The 15,441-nt window shown below is 36.2% G+C and overlaps 7 protein-coding genes across 8 annotated transcripts in view; 3 read left to right on the forward strand and 4 right to left on the reverse strand.

The window, feature by feature from the left end:
- The window catches only part of LOC126756891 (augmin complex subunit dgt3), a 276,422-nt gene that overhangs the window by 187,484 nt on the left and 73,497 nt on the right, over positions 1-15,441 (reverse strand). The window lies entirely within an intron of this gene.
- LOC126756881 (elongator complex protein 2) lies at positions 249-3,244 on the forward strand. Its single transcript, XM_050470372.1, has 6 exons — positions 249-515; positions 584-1,382; positions 1,447-2,016; positions 2,083-2,389; positions 2,455-2,949; positions 3,015-3,244. The coding sequence occupies exons 1-6, from the start codon at positions 366-368 to the stop codon at positions 3,184-3,186; spliced, it is 2,493 nt and encodes an 830-aa protein (XP_050326329.1). The 5' UTR covers positions 249-365; the 3' UTR covers positions 3,187-3,244.
- Positions 3,231-15,441, reverse strand: part of LOC126756888 (protein wech-like) — a 49,951-nt gene continuing 37,740 nt past the window's right edge. Inside the window, exons 1-4 of one of the 2 annotated variants that reach the window (XM_050470380.1) lie at positions 5,464-5,616; positions 3,818-5,401; positions 3,602-3,754; positions 3,231-3,489 (exon numbers count right to left, since the gene is read on the reverse strand). In XM_050470380.1, coding sequence (XP_050326337.1) covers positions 3,322-3,489; positions 3,602-3,754; positions 3,818-5,317 — 1,821 coding nt within the window. In that variant the 5' untranslated portion in view covers positions 5,318-5,401; positions 5,464-5,616 and the 3' untranslated portion in view covers positions 3,231-3,321. Of the gene's footprint in view, positions 3,490-3,601; positions 3,755-3,817; positions 5,402-5,463; positions 5,617-15,441 lie in introns of those variants that run through there. The other variant, XM_050470381.1, reaches the window with a different exon arrangement.
- LOC126756920 (S-methyl-5'-thioadenosine phosphorylase) lies at positions 6,141-7,981 on the forward strand. Its single transcript, XM_050470422.1, has 3 exons — positions 6,141-6,376; positions 6,455-7,234; positions 7,296-7,981. The coding sequence occupies exons 1-3, from the start codon at positions 6,326-6,328 to the stop codon at positions 7,332-7,334; spliced, it is 870 nt and encodes a 289-aa protein (XP_050326379.1). The 5' UTR covers positions 6,141-6,325; the 3' UTR covers positions 7,335-7,981.
- On the forward strand, positions 8,031-9,165 carry LOC126756917 (S-methyl-5'-thioadenosine phosphorylase-like). Its single transcript, XM_050470419.1, has 2 exons — positions 8,031-8,120; positions 8,175-9,165. The coding sequence occupies exons 1-2, from the start codon at positions 8,040-8,042 to the stop codon at positions 8,988-8,990; spliced, it is 897 nt and encodes a 298-aa protein (XP_050326376.1). The 5' UTR covers positions 8,031-8,039; the 3' UTR covers positions 8,991-9,165.
- Positions 9,209-10,775, reverse strand: LOC126756904 (actin-like protein 6B). The gene is made up of 2 exons (XM_050470403.1): positions 10,449-10,775; positions 9,209-10,390 (listed from the first exon to the last, which is right to left on the reverse strand). Exons 1-2 carry the CDS (start codon positions 10,648-10,650, stop codon positions 9,312-9,314), a joined length of 1,281 nt encoding a protein of 426 aa, XP_050326360.1. The 5' UTR covers positions 10,651-10,775; the 3' UTR covers positions 9,209-9,311.
- On the reverse strand, positions 11,114-13,902 carry LOC126756905 (uncharacterized). The gene is made up of 3 exons (XM_050470404.1): positions 11,662-13,902; positions 11,433-11,594; positions 11,114-11,364 (listed from the first exon to the last, which is right to left on the reverse strand). The coding sequence occupies exons 1-3, from the start codon at positions 12,637-12,639 to the stop codon at positions 11,254-11,256; spliced, it is 1,251 nt and encodes a 416-aa protein (XP_050326361.1). The 5' UTR covers positions 12,640-13,902; the 3' UTR covers positions 11,114-11,253.

A 15,441-nucleotide genomic window follows, 5' to 3' on the forward strand; every position in this document is an offset into this window, starting at 1 on the left:
AGGGTTGCATTTTACACTCTGTCATTAGTAATCGGTTTAGCAGTAATCGGTATTGAAATACAAAACAGATTTTATATTAATTATAGAAATATACTAAATTGAAGTAAAACACATTATTATTAGTAATTTATATTAATAAAAATTAATAACAAAATGAAATTCAGTTTTCTTACAAATTTTATTTTAAAAGTAAGAAATATAAATAAATAATGAATTTTTCCAGCACTGGACCTAGATCAAAACAAAAATAGCGATAGAATAAATTCCAATTGGCGTGGTGTGCGAAAACGTGCCGTCATAACATAACATATATAAAATTTCTTGTGAATTTCACAGTTTACTATTTAAAAAAACAATTTGTAAACATGAGTGATACTTCGCACAAAATAAAAAATTCCGACTATACAGTTTATGCATCAGCTGCATGCAATCCTACTCCCCATTGCGCCGACTGGGGTGATAACGGATTGATCGTTTTCGGTGCACACTTTTCCGTGGCGGTAGTTGATCCAAATGTAAGTAAAGTATTTATATATTTTTAACCGATATTAATAAGTAACATTCTTATTTCTCCCAAAAAAAGTATAACGGTTCCACCAAAAATATTGCCACTTACAAAGGGCATGAAGCTCGTGTAAATACAGTACATTGGCTGCGCTTGCCGTCCGCTAAGCCCGAAACACACTTCATATCTGGTGCCGATGATTGTAAAGCTTTTATATGGCGATTTGATAAAGAGGGAGATGATGTGAGCTTTGAACCACTTAATCATGATGGCCCAGTGACAGATATTACAAGTCTCTACTTGGAACGCAATAATTGGTTAATTGCTACAGCTGCGGAACAGACTATATCATTGTGGAGTTTCAACACTTTAAGTACTGAATTAGTGCAAAAAATAAGTAATAAAAACAGTTACACACTTGGGCTTAGCCTTTTTCGAATGCCAAAAAGTGAGCAGTTTCTTTTGGCTTACGGAAATGATAAAGGCAACATTTATATTTGGGCACAAAATCAGCCACTTAAAGCTAGTAACGCTGAGGCGGATGCACAACCATTTCGAATGGTACATCAAATGACTGGCCACGAAGACTGGGTGCGAGCGCTTGATGTTATCGAAGATGGCGATGATATTTTATTGGCAAGCGCTGCTCAAGACAATTTCATACGGTTGTGGCGCATTTCCAAACGCACCGAGGAGCAAGCACATGAAAATAAAGTTGATATTTGTAATATACTGGAAGATGATACGGAAATACGAGTGGAGGAAAAAATTATATATTTAAGTGGTAACAACTGGTGTGCGATCAGTTTGGAGTCAGTACTCTACGGACATGAAGGTTGGGTGTATGGCGTGAACTGGCACAGATCTAAGGAACAAGGTAGTAGCAGATATAAAATAATAGTTTAAAATTAAAAAAAAAAAAATTTTACTACCTCTAATAGGTCTACTTTTGCTTTCTGTTTCAATCGACAAGTCAATTATAATTTGGGCCCCTAGTGAAGACGGTGTGTGGATGGAAAAGGTGCGTGTAGGTGAGGTGGGTGGTAATTCGTTGGGATTCTACGGGGGAAAATTTTCTAGTGATGGAAAATCCATATTTGGACACAGCTATCAGGGTGGCTTCCATATATGGCATCAAATGGCGGATAATGAGAACTTTTGGTCACCCGGTGTCATAATAGGTGGACATTTCGATGAAGTACGCGATTTGGCTTGGGCACCAAACGGTGAATTTTTATTAAGTGTGTCCGCCGATCAGACCACGCGTATACATGCACCATGGCGACGATGTAATAACGAAAGCGATGATGTGGTGACGTGGCATGAATTAGCACGTCCTCAGGTGCACGGATATGATATGCAGACAATTGCAATACTATCACGTTACAAATTTGCCAGTGGAGCTGAGGAGAAAATTGTACGTACATTCCAGGCGTCTGCCAATTTCATTGAAAACTTTAGGCGCATTACCGGCGCTCAGAATGATGCTGAGGGTGATGATTTATTGCAAAGTATGTTTTCTAGGATTCAATTCTAGTATCCAAACAAGTGTGATTAATTATAAATATATTTCACAGCTTTACCAAAAGGCGCTTCTGTGCCATCACTGGGTCTATCAAATAAGGCAGTGTATAGCGCTGATATAGACTCGGTTCCAAAAGAAAAACACATTAAGGACGAATATCCTGAAAATTATTTTATACCGGTTACACTAGACTCACCGCCACAAGAAGAGACACTAATGCAGAATACGCTCTGGCCGGAAATGCAGAAACTTTACGGACACGGCTTTGAAATTTATGCGCTGGCCGCTTCACCGGACGGCAAAGTTCTCGCTTCCTCATGTCGCGCCACGAACGAGGAGCATGCGCAAATAATACTTTGGTAAGGCGTTATTTCCTAGTAAGTAATAGATATTTATAACATTTCCTAATCAACATTCTTTACAGGGACACCACAACTTGGAAGCAAATTCAAAAACTTGCCGCGCATAAACTTACAGTAACTCAGATGCGCTTCTCACCAAATGGTAGGTTATTGCTCTCGGTCTCACGCGATCGCACATGGGCACTTTTTGAACGTGTTGAAGATGTAAGCACCACCAATAGTCAACCAAGTTATCGCCTCAAACAAAAGTCGACAACTAAAATGTCGGTGCACAGTCGTATTATTTGGACATGTGATTGGTCACATGATAGCAAATATTTTTTAACTGGTGGTCGTGATGCCGTACTAGGTGTGTGGGCACAAGTTAATGGTGAAAATGGTGATAAATGGGACATTTGGCTCAAGGAAACATATGCAAATCCCGTGACTGCACTAACCTTTGCACCGAAACTGGTAGAACCAGGGCTGTATCAAATTGCTATAGGTTTTTCGAATGGTGATATAGTGCTGCAACAGTTGGTTGAAAATGAAAAACAATTAAAAGCCGTTGAAGATAGGTAAAATTAATTTAAGTCATTCTATGCTCATGCATAACTTCAATATTTCTATTTCGATTTTGCAGCAAAGTTACTTTTGAGAAAGCGCATGACTCTGCAGTGAAGCGTTTGCAATTTCAGCCATTACGTGATGTTAATAACAGCACGTCCGACCATTTTCTGCTAGCTAGTTGTGGGGACGACCATTTCGTTCGAATATTTAAATGTCTGCATTCATTTAAGAACAACGAGGCGTGAATATTAGAATAAAACTGTATATATGAATATCGAAATAAATAAAATAATGTCTAAATAATTTTTTTATTGAATTAATTAAGCTATTTTTACACACACATTTAATGCTGGTCAGTGAATAAGTTCATATTAATATATTTAATAAACGTGTACGAATCTCTTGGTTGTTTGGGTAGCTTCATGAACAGGCAACATTTCCGATACAAAAACAATGCGACCATCCTTCGTCAGTGCAACATCGCAAGTGCGATCAGTTTCATTACAGTAAGTATTGTTTAAGCCATTGACAGATGGGCGTATGTCAATCTAAAATAAAAGTAAATTAAAATAAAAAAGAGCAGTTGGATTTGATGGTTTAAATTTTATTATTGCTAAGTTATTTTTATTTAATAAATGAGCATGTTTTAATTATACTTACGTTCCATAAACTTTCCAATGTCGAACTGAAAACACAGATGCGGCGGTTATGGCAATCTGCAACTATTATTGTCCCATCATCGTCACAGCACACACCAGAGGGACGAGAAAATTGTAAATATCCAAATCCGAGACTGCCTTTAGTACTTACAATCTGTAATTAAATATCATTCGAAATATACTTATTGATTTACATAAATTCAGTATTTCTAATTACTTTTTCCTTCGCAGGACTAATAAGATGCAAACAATGATTTACATAATCTGTTACAATTATGTTACCCTTGGGCGTATAGCATATGCCACGCGCAGTTATTTCATAACCAGTGAATGTGCAAATACCTAACGGTATTTCACGAATGAAATGTCCATTGTAATCGAATTGTTGAATGCGATGATTTCCCGAATCGGTTACTGCAATTTGTAATTTTGTATTAACAGCAACATCGAATGGGAATTTGAATTTGCCACATTTTGTGCCCAAACGTCCAAACGACAGTAAATATTTTGCACCTGATGAAAACACTTGTATGCGATGATTATTTTTATCCGCAATAATAATTCGACCATTTTTGTCCACACAGATTCCGGCAGGCGCATTAAACTGTCCAGCACTATTTCCTTTTCGGCCGAACCTAAATATAAATTCGCCATTTGCACTAAAAATTTGTACATTATGATTAAATCTATCGGTAATAAAAATGTCCCCTAATTGATTGACACAAACTCCCCAAGGTCGTTGAACATGACCCTGACCGTTTCCTTTAGGCGCAAATGCCAAAGACGGTAAATCCGAACGGAAAGCTTTGACTTTATTCAAACAACCAGGTACCGCTTGTCCAATACCAATATTTCTGTCGTTTTCACTTTTTTGTGTTGTAGTTTTATTACATGTATCATTTTCTACTTTAATTTCCACTTCACCGCTGGAAGTTTCTTGTGATGAAGAAAGGATTATAACCTTTTCATTAGCATTTTCTAATGTTGCTGGAATATTGTTTAAAGCAGTAAGGTCATTATTTTCATCTAGTTCGATGGACCCTAGGTTTTCTATATCCCTCAAAATTTCGTTAGGTACTTGGGGTGCATAAAACTTATAAAATTCGTCGTTGTATTGTTTTTCTTCCAATATTTTCGCATAGATATCGACTTGCCGCTGTGCCTCTAATATTTGCGTAACTATGTACAGATTTTCTAACTGATGTCCATTTTTCGCCACTTTATTTAGTTTTTTAGTTACTTTCATTAAGCCCAAATATGAAGCCTTTAGTGCAGAAATTTGTTCATACATATTTTCCATTCGATTTTTATGCATTTTATTTACAACATCTAAAAGATTACTTTCCCGTTGCTGTAAAGACGCTATAATCGGTCGGAACGTATTCCTTATGCTTTGTGCTAATAAATTGCAGTTGTTATCAATATAACGTGCAGAATCCACTTCTTTATAGCCAATATCTTCATAACAGTTAGTCGCCAATCTGCCACTTTCTATGAGTCGAAATAGTAGATCATTCCTATGGCTTAGGAAATTGTCAATTTGAAAACAATTGTGTGCAGTATGGCTTTTCCGGAAACAAACATCACAAAGGAGCATTCTGCAATTTTCACAAACATACTGTAAGACTTCATTGTGTTCTCTACATTTTTGCTTGTACCCGGAGTTATACCCAATATTTGGCGCCATTGTGGAATCACTAACTTCTTTCCTATTCATATTATCTTTGCGCGATGCTTTAATGAGTTGCAAACTTGCTGTTTTTGTTTTTTAATTGTATTGATGGCACCAAATTTAAACCAACTTTAAAGAAATCAAAAATCTTTAAAATAGTAAAGTAATAGTTCTAGCTTCAGATAACTTACCAATTATTTTATAATAACTATGTATTTTGGTTTAAAACGTTTGGAACACACTCCGGCTAATTTGATTTGATTGCTTTGATTGCAAAGTTTAAACCATTTATTTTTTAATTTTATAACTTTTGGAAATTGAAAAACGGTTGTTTTTCGTCATCCGTTTTATTGGAAATGAAAACCGAGCAAAGAATTGTGCAAAAATAACGGAACCGAGGCAACAATTTATTTTTTTATTTTATTATTGTACGAACTATAATTGACATTGACATAATAAATAACGTTTATAATGTAAATAATGATAAAATTGTACATACATATATACATACATATCTTTTATTGCGCTGATTTCATTTTCTGGAGTAAAGAATTTTTAAATTTTAAGAATGGGTTTTCTTTATAGCCGTTAAAAGTTTTTTAAAAGATGAAATATAAATGATGACAGCCTCCTCAAATGTGCATATGTAAGACAATCAATTAGTAAACAATTGTTAAATTGCTGATTAAAATTTCTACGCATAATTATTTTTAAATTTTTTATGCAGAATACTCGTATATGTATTATTATATTTTTTACTTATTAATGATTTGTTGCTTTTTTACTTATTAATAATTATAATGTGCGCGCATTTCATGGGATGCGCCTCTGATTGCCTGTCAAAAATTTGTTGGTATTCTTTGCACAACCCTTCGCTACAATAGTTTTTGTTTTTTCTATCTGTAGGCTTATCTACTGCTGACCTTAACCGCGACAATTGCGACATGTGTATATAGAAACGAAATACATTCATGTATATTCATTGAACTACATTTTCCGCAGACTCTTTTTCGTTTTGGTCACTGCGAGTAACACAATTTGGAAGTCAACACAATGCTACATATTAAATGCAAGGACACTGACCTAGAACCAATAGCCGTTAAGGTAATTTGGAATTATTTCAACCAAAGAAACTTAGTGATTTAAATTTTGATGTGGTGATAACGAAATATAATTTATCAGATTGGTATAATTGGTGGTAGCGGTCTCGATGATCCGGATATTTTAGAAAATCGTAAGGAGACCGAAGTCAAGACACCATTCGGCAGCACATCAGATGTCTTGATCGAAGGTGAAATTGGAGGCGTAAAGTGCGTACTATTGGCACGTCACGGTCGCAAACACAACATTATGCCAACTAACGTGAATTATCGTGCCAACATTTGGGCCATGCGTGAAGTTGGCTGCACACATTTAATTGTATCAACCGCGTGCGGCTCATTGCGTGAAGAAATCCATCCTGGGGATTTGGTAATACCAAATGACTTCATTGATCGAACCACGAAACGTGCACAAACCTTTTACGATGGTGGTGCGGAAAGTCCGCTTGGTGTTTGTCATTTAAGTATGTTCCCATGTTTTAGTGAACGTGTGAGATCGATGTTAGTTGCCGCAGCCAAAGAGTTGGATTACAGCGTACATGATAAGGCAACCATTGTAACAATTGAAGGACCACGTTTTTCTTCACGATCTGAGAGTAACATGTTCCGCCAATGGGGCGGTGATCTTATTAATATGACCACTTGTCCCGAAGTTGTATTAGCCAAAGAAGCTGGTCTATTATATGGTTCCGTGGCGATTGCAACCGATTACGACTGCTGGCGCATGGGTTGCGAAGGTGTTAATGTCCAAGATGTGTTGAAGACCTTCTCCGCCAATGTTGTCAAGGTAAAACAAATATTAATGAAGGCCGTGCAGAATATAGCCAAAGAAGATTGGACCGAAGATATTTTGGACGCCAAGGTACCTATTATATTGTATTAATTATGTATATATTATACAACTTTCAATGTATTTTAAATAGGAATGCGTTTGCAAGAACACAATGTCCGGTGCAATGTGACGCTTTTTACTATTATGTCAAGAATTCACTGGTGAAATTATACAACGTCGTCGCCCCCTAATTTCCGGTTCAAAATCAAAGCATCCAAACCACAAAATTAACTTACTTCCTAAATTAACTTCAATTTCTATACTCTACGACTTAGTTCCAGCCAAAAAAGAACACAACGATCACGAGACTCATAAGAAGCAAAGAAAAACAGAGCACAACCAGAATGAACAACAAGCAGCATAATTTCAAAATAATTTTAAATTATTATATTTTCCGTATTAGCCACCAAATTAACATAACCTATTATATTTTACGATACCCTATTTTAGTTGTACATATACTACTGCACATACAGCATTTACCCCTCCATATGTGCATCTGTGTTCGTGCAACAAATCGTATTTGAAATGTTTTAAAATAAAGTTAAGACCAGTTCGTTAAAAAAAATGTTTATGACTTATTAAGAATATTGTACGAAACCTGTAGAGATCAATTTGCGCACCTCTTCATATAACACTTGTTTCTCAGAAATCATTTACTCTTATATGTATTTGGAAAAAAAATGTCTGAGTAAATTATTTGCTTAAAAACTTTTACTTGGAAATTTAAAATTTTTAAAAGTCACCAAATAAAAATTAGATAATATTAATCTGGAATTATTGTATGCGTGCTTCGCTCATTTCACTAATCTAAACTAGTCCACTAAAAATAAGAATGGCGTGCTGTGAACGGGAAGCGAAGCCTGCGCCCAAAAAGGAGCCTGCCGAGGCTGGAATGTGTGGTTGCATGGTCAAAGTAAGTCTCAAGGGTTTATTTAAAATAAAAAAAATTAGACATCAATATGTTTAGATTGGCATAATTGGCGGCAGCGGTTTAGACGATCCAGATATATTAGAAGGACGTAAGGAAAAAACAGTTACTACTCCTTACGGCCCGCCTGCTGATGTGCTAATTGAAGGTACAATAAATGGTGTCCAATGTGTTTTGCTGGCCCGACACGGCCGGAAACATAACATAATGCCAACCAATGTTCCATATCGTGCGAACATTTGGGCACTCAAAGAAGCAGGCTGTACCCATGTATTAGTGTCTTCGGCATGTGGTTCGCTACGTGAAGACTTCATGCGAGGTGATTTGGTCATACCAGATGACATCATTGACCGTACAACACAGCGCATTGAAACTTTTACTGATGGTCAGCCTGGAAGTCCCCCGGGCGTATGTCATTTGCCCATGTCTCCTTTGTTCAATGAACCCACACGACAAATTTTATTAGCGGCAACAAAGAAACTAAGTTATAAAGCTCACGAACGAGGTACAGTCGTGTGCATTGAAGGTCCACGCTATTCGTCAAAAGCCGAAAGTAAAATGTTCGGTATGTGGGGTGGCGATTTAATTAACATGACTATCGTTCCCGAGGTGGTGCTGGCCAAAGAGGCGGCTTTGTTGTATGCCGGTGTTGCAATCGCTACTGACTACGATAGCTGGCGTGAAGGACAAGTCGCTGTCGATGTAAAACAAGTAGTGGACACTTTTGCTGCCAACGTCGATAAGGTGAAGAATATAATGAAAGAAGCGGTGAAAATGATTTCGCAACAGAATTGGACAGAAGAAATACAGAAGGCAAAAGATTTGGTTAAGAACAATAATCAGGCTCTGAAGTAACTACTAGGCTCTTAAATGTATTTTAGAGATAACTTAAAAAGTAAGACCAAATTTTACATATAAATTTTCTTTAATTTTCGAAATTAGAAAGAATTGTATGGCCTCCAAATTTTTAAAGCAAAGTCACTTTTTATAAGTACTGTAAAAAATACATCAATAAAGCAGATAAAATAAATTTATCTTAAATTTTGGCATTATTGAAATGAAAAAATTATAAATTGTAAGTATCCATATTAAGTTTATATCATAATTATTATTAATCTTCGAATTTAAATTAGTACATAGTTGAGTCAATATCTAATTCATACACACACAATATGTTTAAGGACATTTCCGCTCCACCTGACCTTTACCAGATTCTTCGTACTCTTGCGATGATATCCACATTTGCTGGAATGTGCCAATGCTGGCCAAAATCGAACCACCGATCCAAGCACCAAAACGTCGTTCCACACTACCATTTGCGGAAATCATCTTCAAACGTGTGTTGGAAGGCGCACGTAGCTGCAAGTCGCGATTTAGACGCTCAGGAAATCCTTGTAAGAGTGTGTTGCCGCCAGTCACTACAACAGAGCCGAAAAGCGATAAACGCACATCTGCGTCACACATACCAACACTCGTAGATGCCAATTGGCCTGCACCGAGCATAGCATGGTCAAATAAACTTTCCGCCAATTTGAAACGTTCTGAGCCAAACTCCTGATGATAGCCATTGGGAAATTCGTAATGAACACTGGGTATTTGTGCAGCCACTCTTTCATCGTAAGGATTTTCTAATACTTGTAAGATATTCATTTGAAAATCTTGCAATAATGATTTGAGCATATAATTTTGCCAAGACTGTGTCAAGTTTTCGGGTAATTTACGTAGCGTGAATCGCGCATTATCTCGTTCTTTAACCACATCTTTCGATGCAATTTTATATGCTGGCGATAAATCTATACCCTGTTTTTCGAGATGTTGGCGACATTGCATTGAGAGGTAATCACCGCCCAGCGGAGATTTCACAACCGCCTGTGAAAGTACGTATCCTTCATGCACAGGAACCGCTGAGGTGTGTGTTGCACCACTATCTACAACCAATGCGGTTGCTCGACCACTCGAAAATGCCGCCAACACTGCGTTTTTAACCAAATAAAAAGCGGGCACATTATACTTTTCGAACATGAGCTCTGTCAGTTTTTCACGATTATTGCGCACATTCCATGAGGCTTCCGAAAATAACACGGGATGGTATTCGGGATCCGATTGTATGACCTTTGCATATGTGTAGTCAATAACTTTTTCAAATAAGTCCCAATTATCGATCATGCCATCTTTCATATAAGTTTGTATCTCCATTTGAGTACGCGGTACATTTACATATGTGGTATCAACATAGTATTTGCGTGTGTCTGCATCTGCAAGATTTAATAAATAATTTCACAATTTATGTCTCAGTGCATTTTCTATAATTACTATTTTGTGTTATGTTGTTGTCAGTTTTAGTTTCTATGTCCATATTTGTGTCCGGTGCAGAAGGTCCTACCCCTACCACAGACGGAATCTCTGCTTTTGGTGTATCCTCTTGTGCATAGCCCACGCGCAAAGAATGATGGCCCGGATCAAATACAAGTGCTCCGATCTCATCACCACCATATAACATATTTCCAGCACTCATTTTGCGATATGCTAGCTTATTTATTAACTTTTTTCCAACCTAAATAAACAATTTTCCACTAAATATCCGGCGTTTATGATTGATTTCGCATTCGTTTGGCGTCTCGTTATTTATGACATTTGACGTTTGGTAAGTGCTGCCAAGCTATAGTTGGCTTAGTATTGCCGTACGAAACGGATTAAAATAAATTGCAATAAAAAAAACTTAATTTAAAATTTATGATGATTTTATGTTCATTATACGAATTCTATATTTTTAAATAGTATTTTTGAACGTAATTATCAGTCACCTTATTGTTGTGAAGGCATTTTTATCTACCTTTGTTTGTTATAAACAACATCAATTATATATTAACGCTCTTATAATTTCACTTTTTTTGTGAAGTGTTATTATTAAATATGGCATCACTATAATATTTTGCTGAATTTCAGCATAAAGAATGATTTTTTCGGAAGCGGAAGCCTTGTATTAAAAACCAAAATGTAGTTATTTATTTTATTCAACTAAAACGAAATCATTATATTCTGTTATTATCATTACAAAGAACACAAATATATAGTATATATGGGTACACTGAACGTTTTTAATATGTTTGTCTTAATTCTAATCATCGCTGTCAGCAGTATCCAGCTGAGCATGTATTGAAATAATTTGATCATTCAAGTACTGATAAACAACGACTAGGGAAATTATTATGCCTACGATTACGTGTACCTAAAATCAACAAATTAATTATTTAAAATTATTTGTAATATGTGAAACTATTTGCTAATAAAGTGTACCATTATTAAACTCCACACGTTTACTTCCACCAGTTCGAACAAAGTCAACCGCAGCTCTATGGCCAATGCGCTGCGAATATCTTTCAGGAGAGCACGAGCAGCCTTTTCAAAATGCGCTTTTGATTTTATAGCAACTTGTACAACATCAAGTATTTGGATTTTCTGAAATTGTTGGCATATGAAAAATATAAGCAAAAAAATCTAACCTCTTTAACACACATTTACGCACCACTTTGTTGAGAAGCCATATACTTGTACACAAACAAGTATAATCCCAGAAGATGAGCACATAAATAGCAATATTAGAAGCATAGAAAATACGCTTCCACGGGGGAGAGAACAATAAGTGCCAACTTGTTTGGAAGTACACAAGTGCATAAACACCGGCCAGCAGACTGATGCTATTCATTAACAATAGCAGCAGCATATCTTTGCTTAATGCAGCACTCACAAGCTCCACTTCAGCAGCCAACTGCTCAAAGAATTTAAGGTATTGCGCCAACTCCTTTTGCATATTATTTGTTGGTATTTTGACACAAGCATTTGTGGCGCTGACACTTGTTGACATTTCAATGTTGTTTTCTACAGTCTTGATGTCAGTTGTTAATTGCTCCATCAGCATGTCCTGCAGCCCCACTTTCAACTGTCTCAATTCCTCGCGCAATAACCAGCAATTCACTGTATACAGCTTTAAAGCGCCGGCTAAAGCGAAATGCGGAATGAATAGACCAAAACTTACGAAAATATTATCCCAAGGGGGCAATTCAAATTGCATTTCATAAGCAATGTATACAGCAAAACAAAGTGAGATCGCAAAAGTGGAGAAAACCAAGATGTAAGCAAACGCCTCCTCCAATTTGAATTTATGCGGAAACACACGTGTGCAAACGGCTGAAATGCCATTGCAAGCACGACCCACCGCGGGCATAGTAAAAATTCGGTATATATAAATCTTAAGTCCCAGCAAGAGGTGCGCGCGTATTAGTTGCCAAAAAAACGGTGACACATCGTGGAAAATCTTTAACAGTGCCGAGTGCGTGAAGTGCTGATTAAAGCAGATGATGTAGAATAGTGTTAACGCGGTGAAATTTGCGAGACCCCACAGGGATATGTGATACCGTTGCGTTTTGACCTCAAAGCTGTGCAGCTGAAATCCGGTGAGCAGCAGGAAGCCGTTGGTTATGCCTAAAACGCGTTGCCAATTCATATTGGGCGAAAGTAAAACACAAGTACACTGAATGCTGGCCGACTAAACTCTACTAGAGCACAGAATTTGTGCGTCTGGGATATTGACGAGTTTGTTTAAATTGTAGCCTAATGATATTTTGCGATGCCTATCTGTGCGTACAGCGGAAAATTTGTGCAACAACAATTCGAAATTCGGTAAGTAAAGGTATTGATCAAATTTTATTTTGGCCAAAATTTAATTTGTGGTTTCAATGACTGTGCATTTTAGCACTTGTGCTTTAAACTGATATTAACATTTATTGGAAGTGCTGCTCTAAGTGGCTCCGGTAAATACATATTTTAGTGCGATTTTTAGAATTAATTCATAGAAACTTATTAAATGGAAAATTCTTTTGCTGCATTTATAAAGAAAATTCGCACACATCACTGTATATATGAGTGTATAAGTGTTCCAGCTCCAGCTAATTTTCATAATTACATACATACATATATATATACTAAATACATAAATACATATATAAATCTGCCATGTCATAAGGGCTTCGTTTTATTGCGATTTTAGTGTACATTGATACACTTTTGACACCTCGTATCAGCCACTTGTATAAACACACGCACAAACATAGTTGCATGAGTTTTTCACATGTAGCATGAATGGGCTATGAATATTGCTATATAATTAATATAAAATATGTATGTACATATAAATTTTTTATTGAGAATGTTAGCGACGTCGTCATCTCTGTGATTTTGAATGACAGGAACGGATCACGTCATTTAATTCTTACAGGATCAATCAAAATTTGATTCAATTGGACTATATGCAAGAATTACAAAAAGCCTAAGCTTGAAGCCTAAACAACAGTTTTTTTTTATCAAATATGTATGTCGATCATTGCGCCTAAAAATGGTTTTTGTGTGTTTTCTTCTTCATTACTTTAATATGAGAAAAGTTCAGCAGAAAGTCTTCGTATTTTGCGGGAAGCTTATGGTGAATATGCTCTATCTGAACGAACGATTCAAAAGTGGTGTTTTTAACTTGGAAAGCGAACAACGTTATAGATGGCCAATACATTTTGAAGATGAGTAATCAAAAGCCTCACTAGATGAAGATTGTTGCCAAATACAAGAAAAGCTCAGTATCTTTGATACTCACTCAAGCAGCCAATTTCAAATGTTTGAAAGCAGCCGGATACATTCAAACTCAAGAAAATTGGGAAATCAAGTTTTATACATATAAAATTTTCAAAAATTTATATTTTTATTTTATTTTCTTAATGCACATATGTATATTTAAGAAGACACACAAAAAATTCCGTATCGTTCCGGCGAATATTTTCGAAGTTACACGAAAATTCCAAAAGGTGTATCAAAGTGCTTGAAAGTACAAGGTCAAACTTTAAACGCGTTCTTCTCAAAATGGTGTTTTCAAAGTTGGTGACATTACTCAAAAACAGCTCAACCGTCTTACCGTTTAACACGGGCTTCTTAAAAATATATTTTAGTAATTAAACGAAGATTGTTTCTCGCCGATAAATATTTTTTTATACAAAATTTAATGACAAAATTTTGGTCAAAAATCGATTTTTTTTTACAAACCGACATTATGTCAAAAAATTGTATTTTGCTTATTCCTTTGATTTGCTTTACTAGCTTTAACATTACTTTAACGAAATCTATTTGTTTTTTTAATTTCGTCTGTTTTGAGAAAACGGCTATTTTGAGAGGAGCTCCCGGATGTCAGCTGTAGTTCCTTTCCAAATAAATATTTTTACTAATACTAAGTCTTAAAATACAGTTAAAATATAACATCATTTGATCCATCAATTTAAAAGTTTTCTCAGAAAAGAATTATTAAAAATAAGCTTTTTTCGGCCTTCTAACTGTATATAACCCTTTAAAGTCAAGAGACATTGGAAGACAATTTAACATCTCAGAAATGCTGCTTGAACTCAAAAAAAAAAAGAAGTCCGTTTTGCATGTGGGTGGTGATGAAAAATGGATGCATTACGACAACCTTAACTGGAAAAAGAGATTTTTGAAAACTGGCGAACCAGCCAAATCAACGACAAAGCCGAATATTTATGAAGCCCAGGTGTTTAGTGTAATTAGGCATGCGGTATTATGAGTTTCCACAACAAAACTCATTAAATTAAAGCAAGTGTTTGCCGAAAACTCCTATACTTCACGACTAGTCACGGGGAAATAATTGTATGTAAATTATATTTTTCCATCATGACAACGCTTGTACCTCATGGTACAATACTGGTTAAAAACTATTTCGGAAACAGCGACTGGGAACTTTTGCATCCACACCTTATAGGCCAAGCCTTTTCCTTGCTGACAATCATTGGTTCCGGTCGAAGCAGAACGCCCTCACTGAAATATAGTTCACATCAGCACAGAATATCAAAAATTAGCTTGATTCATCCTTGGCCGCCATTCCAAGATCCAATTCTTCTGAGATGGAATCCTCGAATTGCTAGCTAGATGGGAAAATGTTATAGTTTCAGTTGGACTATACTTGGAATAATACGAAAAAACCTTTTTTTTGAGCTGAGCTTGAAAGGGTTCAAAGCGCATGGGAAGGGAGGTGAATATAAAATACACGGCAGAGCGGGTAAATGCAAAGTCCCCAACAATGCGATATCAGCTGAGGTTAGCAGAGAAGGAGGAGGACCTTTTTTGTTTTGAAAATTTTATAACCAATAGTAGCTCTAGTTCCGTCTTTAGTTTCATTGACTTTCGAAGTGTGAAATTTCGCAAATTGGTAGACAGACTTTTCTAGCTATCTGGTGACAATCACCGTAGGAGTCAACGA

This window comes from Bactrocera neohumeralis, chromosome 4 (assembly GCF_024586455.1).
Source record: "Bactrocera neohumeralis isolate Rockhampton chromosome 4, APGP_CSIRO_Bneo_wtdbg2-racon-allhic-juicebox.fasta_v2, whole genome shotgun sequence".
Taxonomy (NCBI): domain Eukaryota; kingdom Metazoa; phylum Arthropoda; class Insecta; order Diptera; family Tephritidae; genus Bactrocera; species Bactrocera neohumeralis.

What these genes read in the sequence shown, in the direction of transcription:
- LOC126756881 (XM_050470372.1), top strand. Translation starts at nt 366, where the DNA reads ATGAGTGATACTTCGCACAAAATAAAAAATTCCGACTATACAGTTTAT. An exon ending in GCACAGATCTAAGGAACAAG is followed by an intron (nt 1,383 to 1,446) that starts GTAGTAGCAGAT and finishes TACCTCTAATAG; the next exon opens with GTCTACTTTTGCTTTCTGTT. An exon ending in CATGCGCAAATAATACTTTG is followed by an intron (nt 2,390 to 2,454) that starts GTAAGGCGTTAT and finishes CATTCTTTACAG; the next exon opens with GGACACCACAACTTGGAAGC.
- LOC126756920 (XM_050470422.1), top strand. Translation starts at nt 6,326, where the DNA reads ATGCTACATATTAAATGCAAGGACACTGACCTAGAACCAATAGCCGTT. An exon ending in TAGAACCAATAGCCGTTAAG is followed by an intron (nt 6,377 to 6,454) that starts GTAATTTGGAAT and finishes ATAATTTATCAG; the next exon opens with ATTGGTATAATTGGTGGTAG. An exon ending in AAGATATTTTGGACGCCAAG is followed by an intron (nt 7,235 to 7,295) that starts GTACCTATTATA and finishes TATTTTAAATAG; the next exon opens with GAATGCGTTTGCAAGAACAC.
- LOC126756917 (XM_050470419.1), top strand. Translation starts at nt 8,040, where the DNA reads ATGGCGTGCTGTGAACGGGAAGCGAAGCCTGCGCCCAAAAAGGAGCCT. An exon ending in TGTGTGGTTGCATGGTCAAA is followed by an intron (nt 8,121 to 8,174) that starts GTAAGTCTCAAG and finishes CAATATGTTTAG; the next exon opens with ATTGGCATAATTGGCGGCAG.
- LOC126756904 (XM_050470403.1), bottom strand. Translation starts at nt 10,650, where the DNA reads ATGAGTGCTGGAAATATGTTATATGGTGGTGATGAGATCGGAGCACTT. An exon ending in CAACAACATAACACAAAATA is followed by an intron (nt 10,391 to 10,448) that starts GTAATTATAGAA and finishes TAAATCTTGCAG; the next exon opens with ATGCAGACACACGCAAATAC.
- LOC126756905 (XM_050470404.1), bottom strand. Translation starts at nt 12,639, where the DNA reads ATGAATTGGCAACGCGTTTTAGGCATAACCAACGGCTTCCTGCTGCTC. An exon ending in TATGGCTTCTCAACAAAGTG is followed by an intron (nt 11,595 to 11,661) that starts GTGCGTAAATGT and finishes CAACAATTTCAG; the next exon opens with AAAATCCAAATACTTGATGT. An exon ending in ACGTGTGGAGTTTAATAATG is followed by an intron (nt 11,365 to 11,432) that starts GTACACTTTATT and finishes TGTTGATTTTAG; the next exon opens with GTACACGTAATCGTAGGCAT.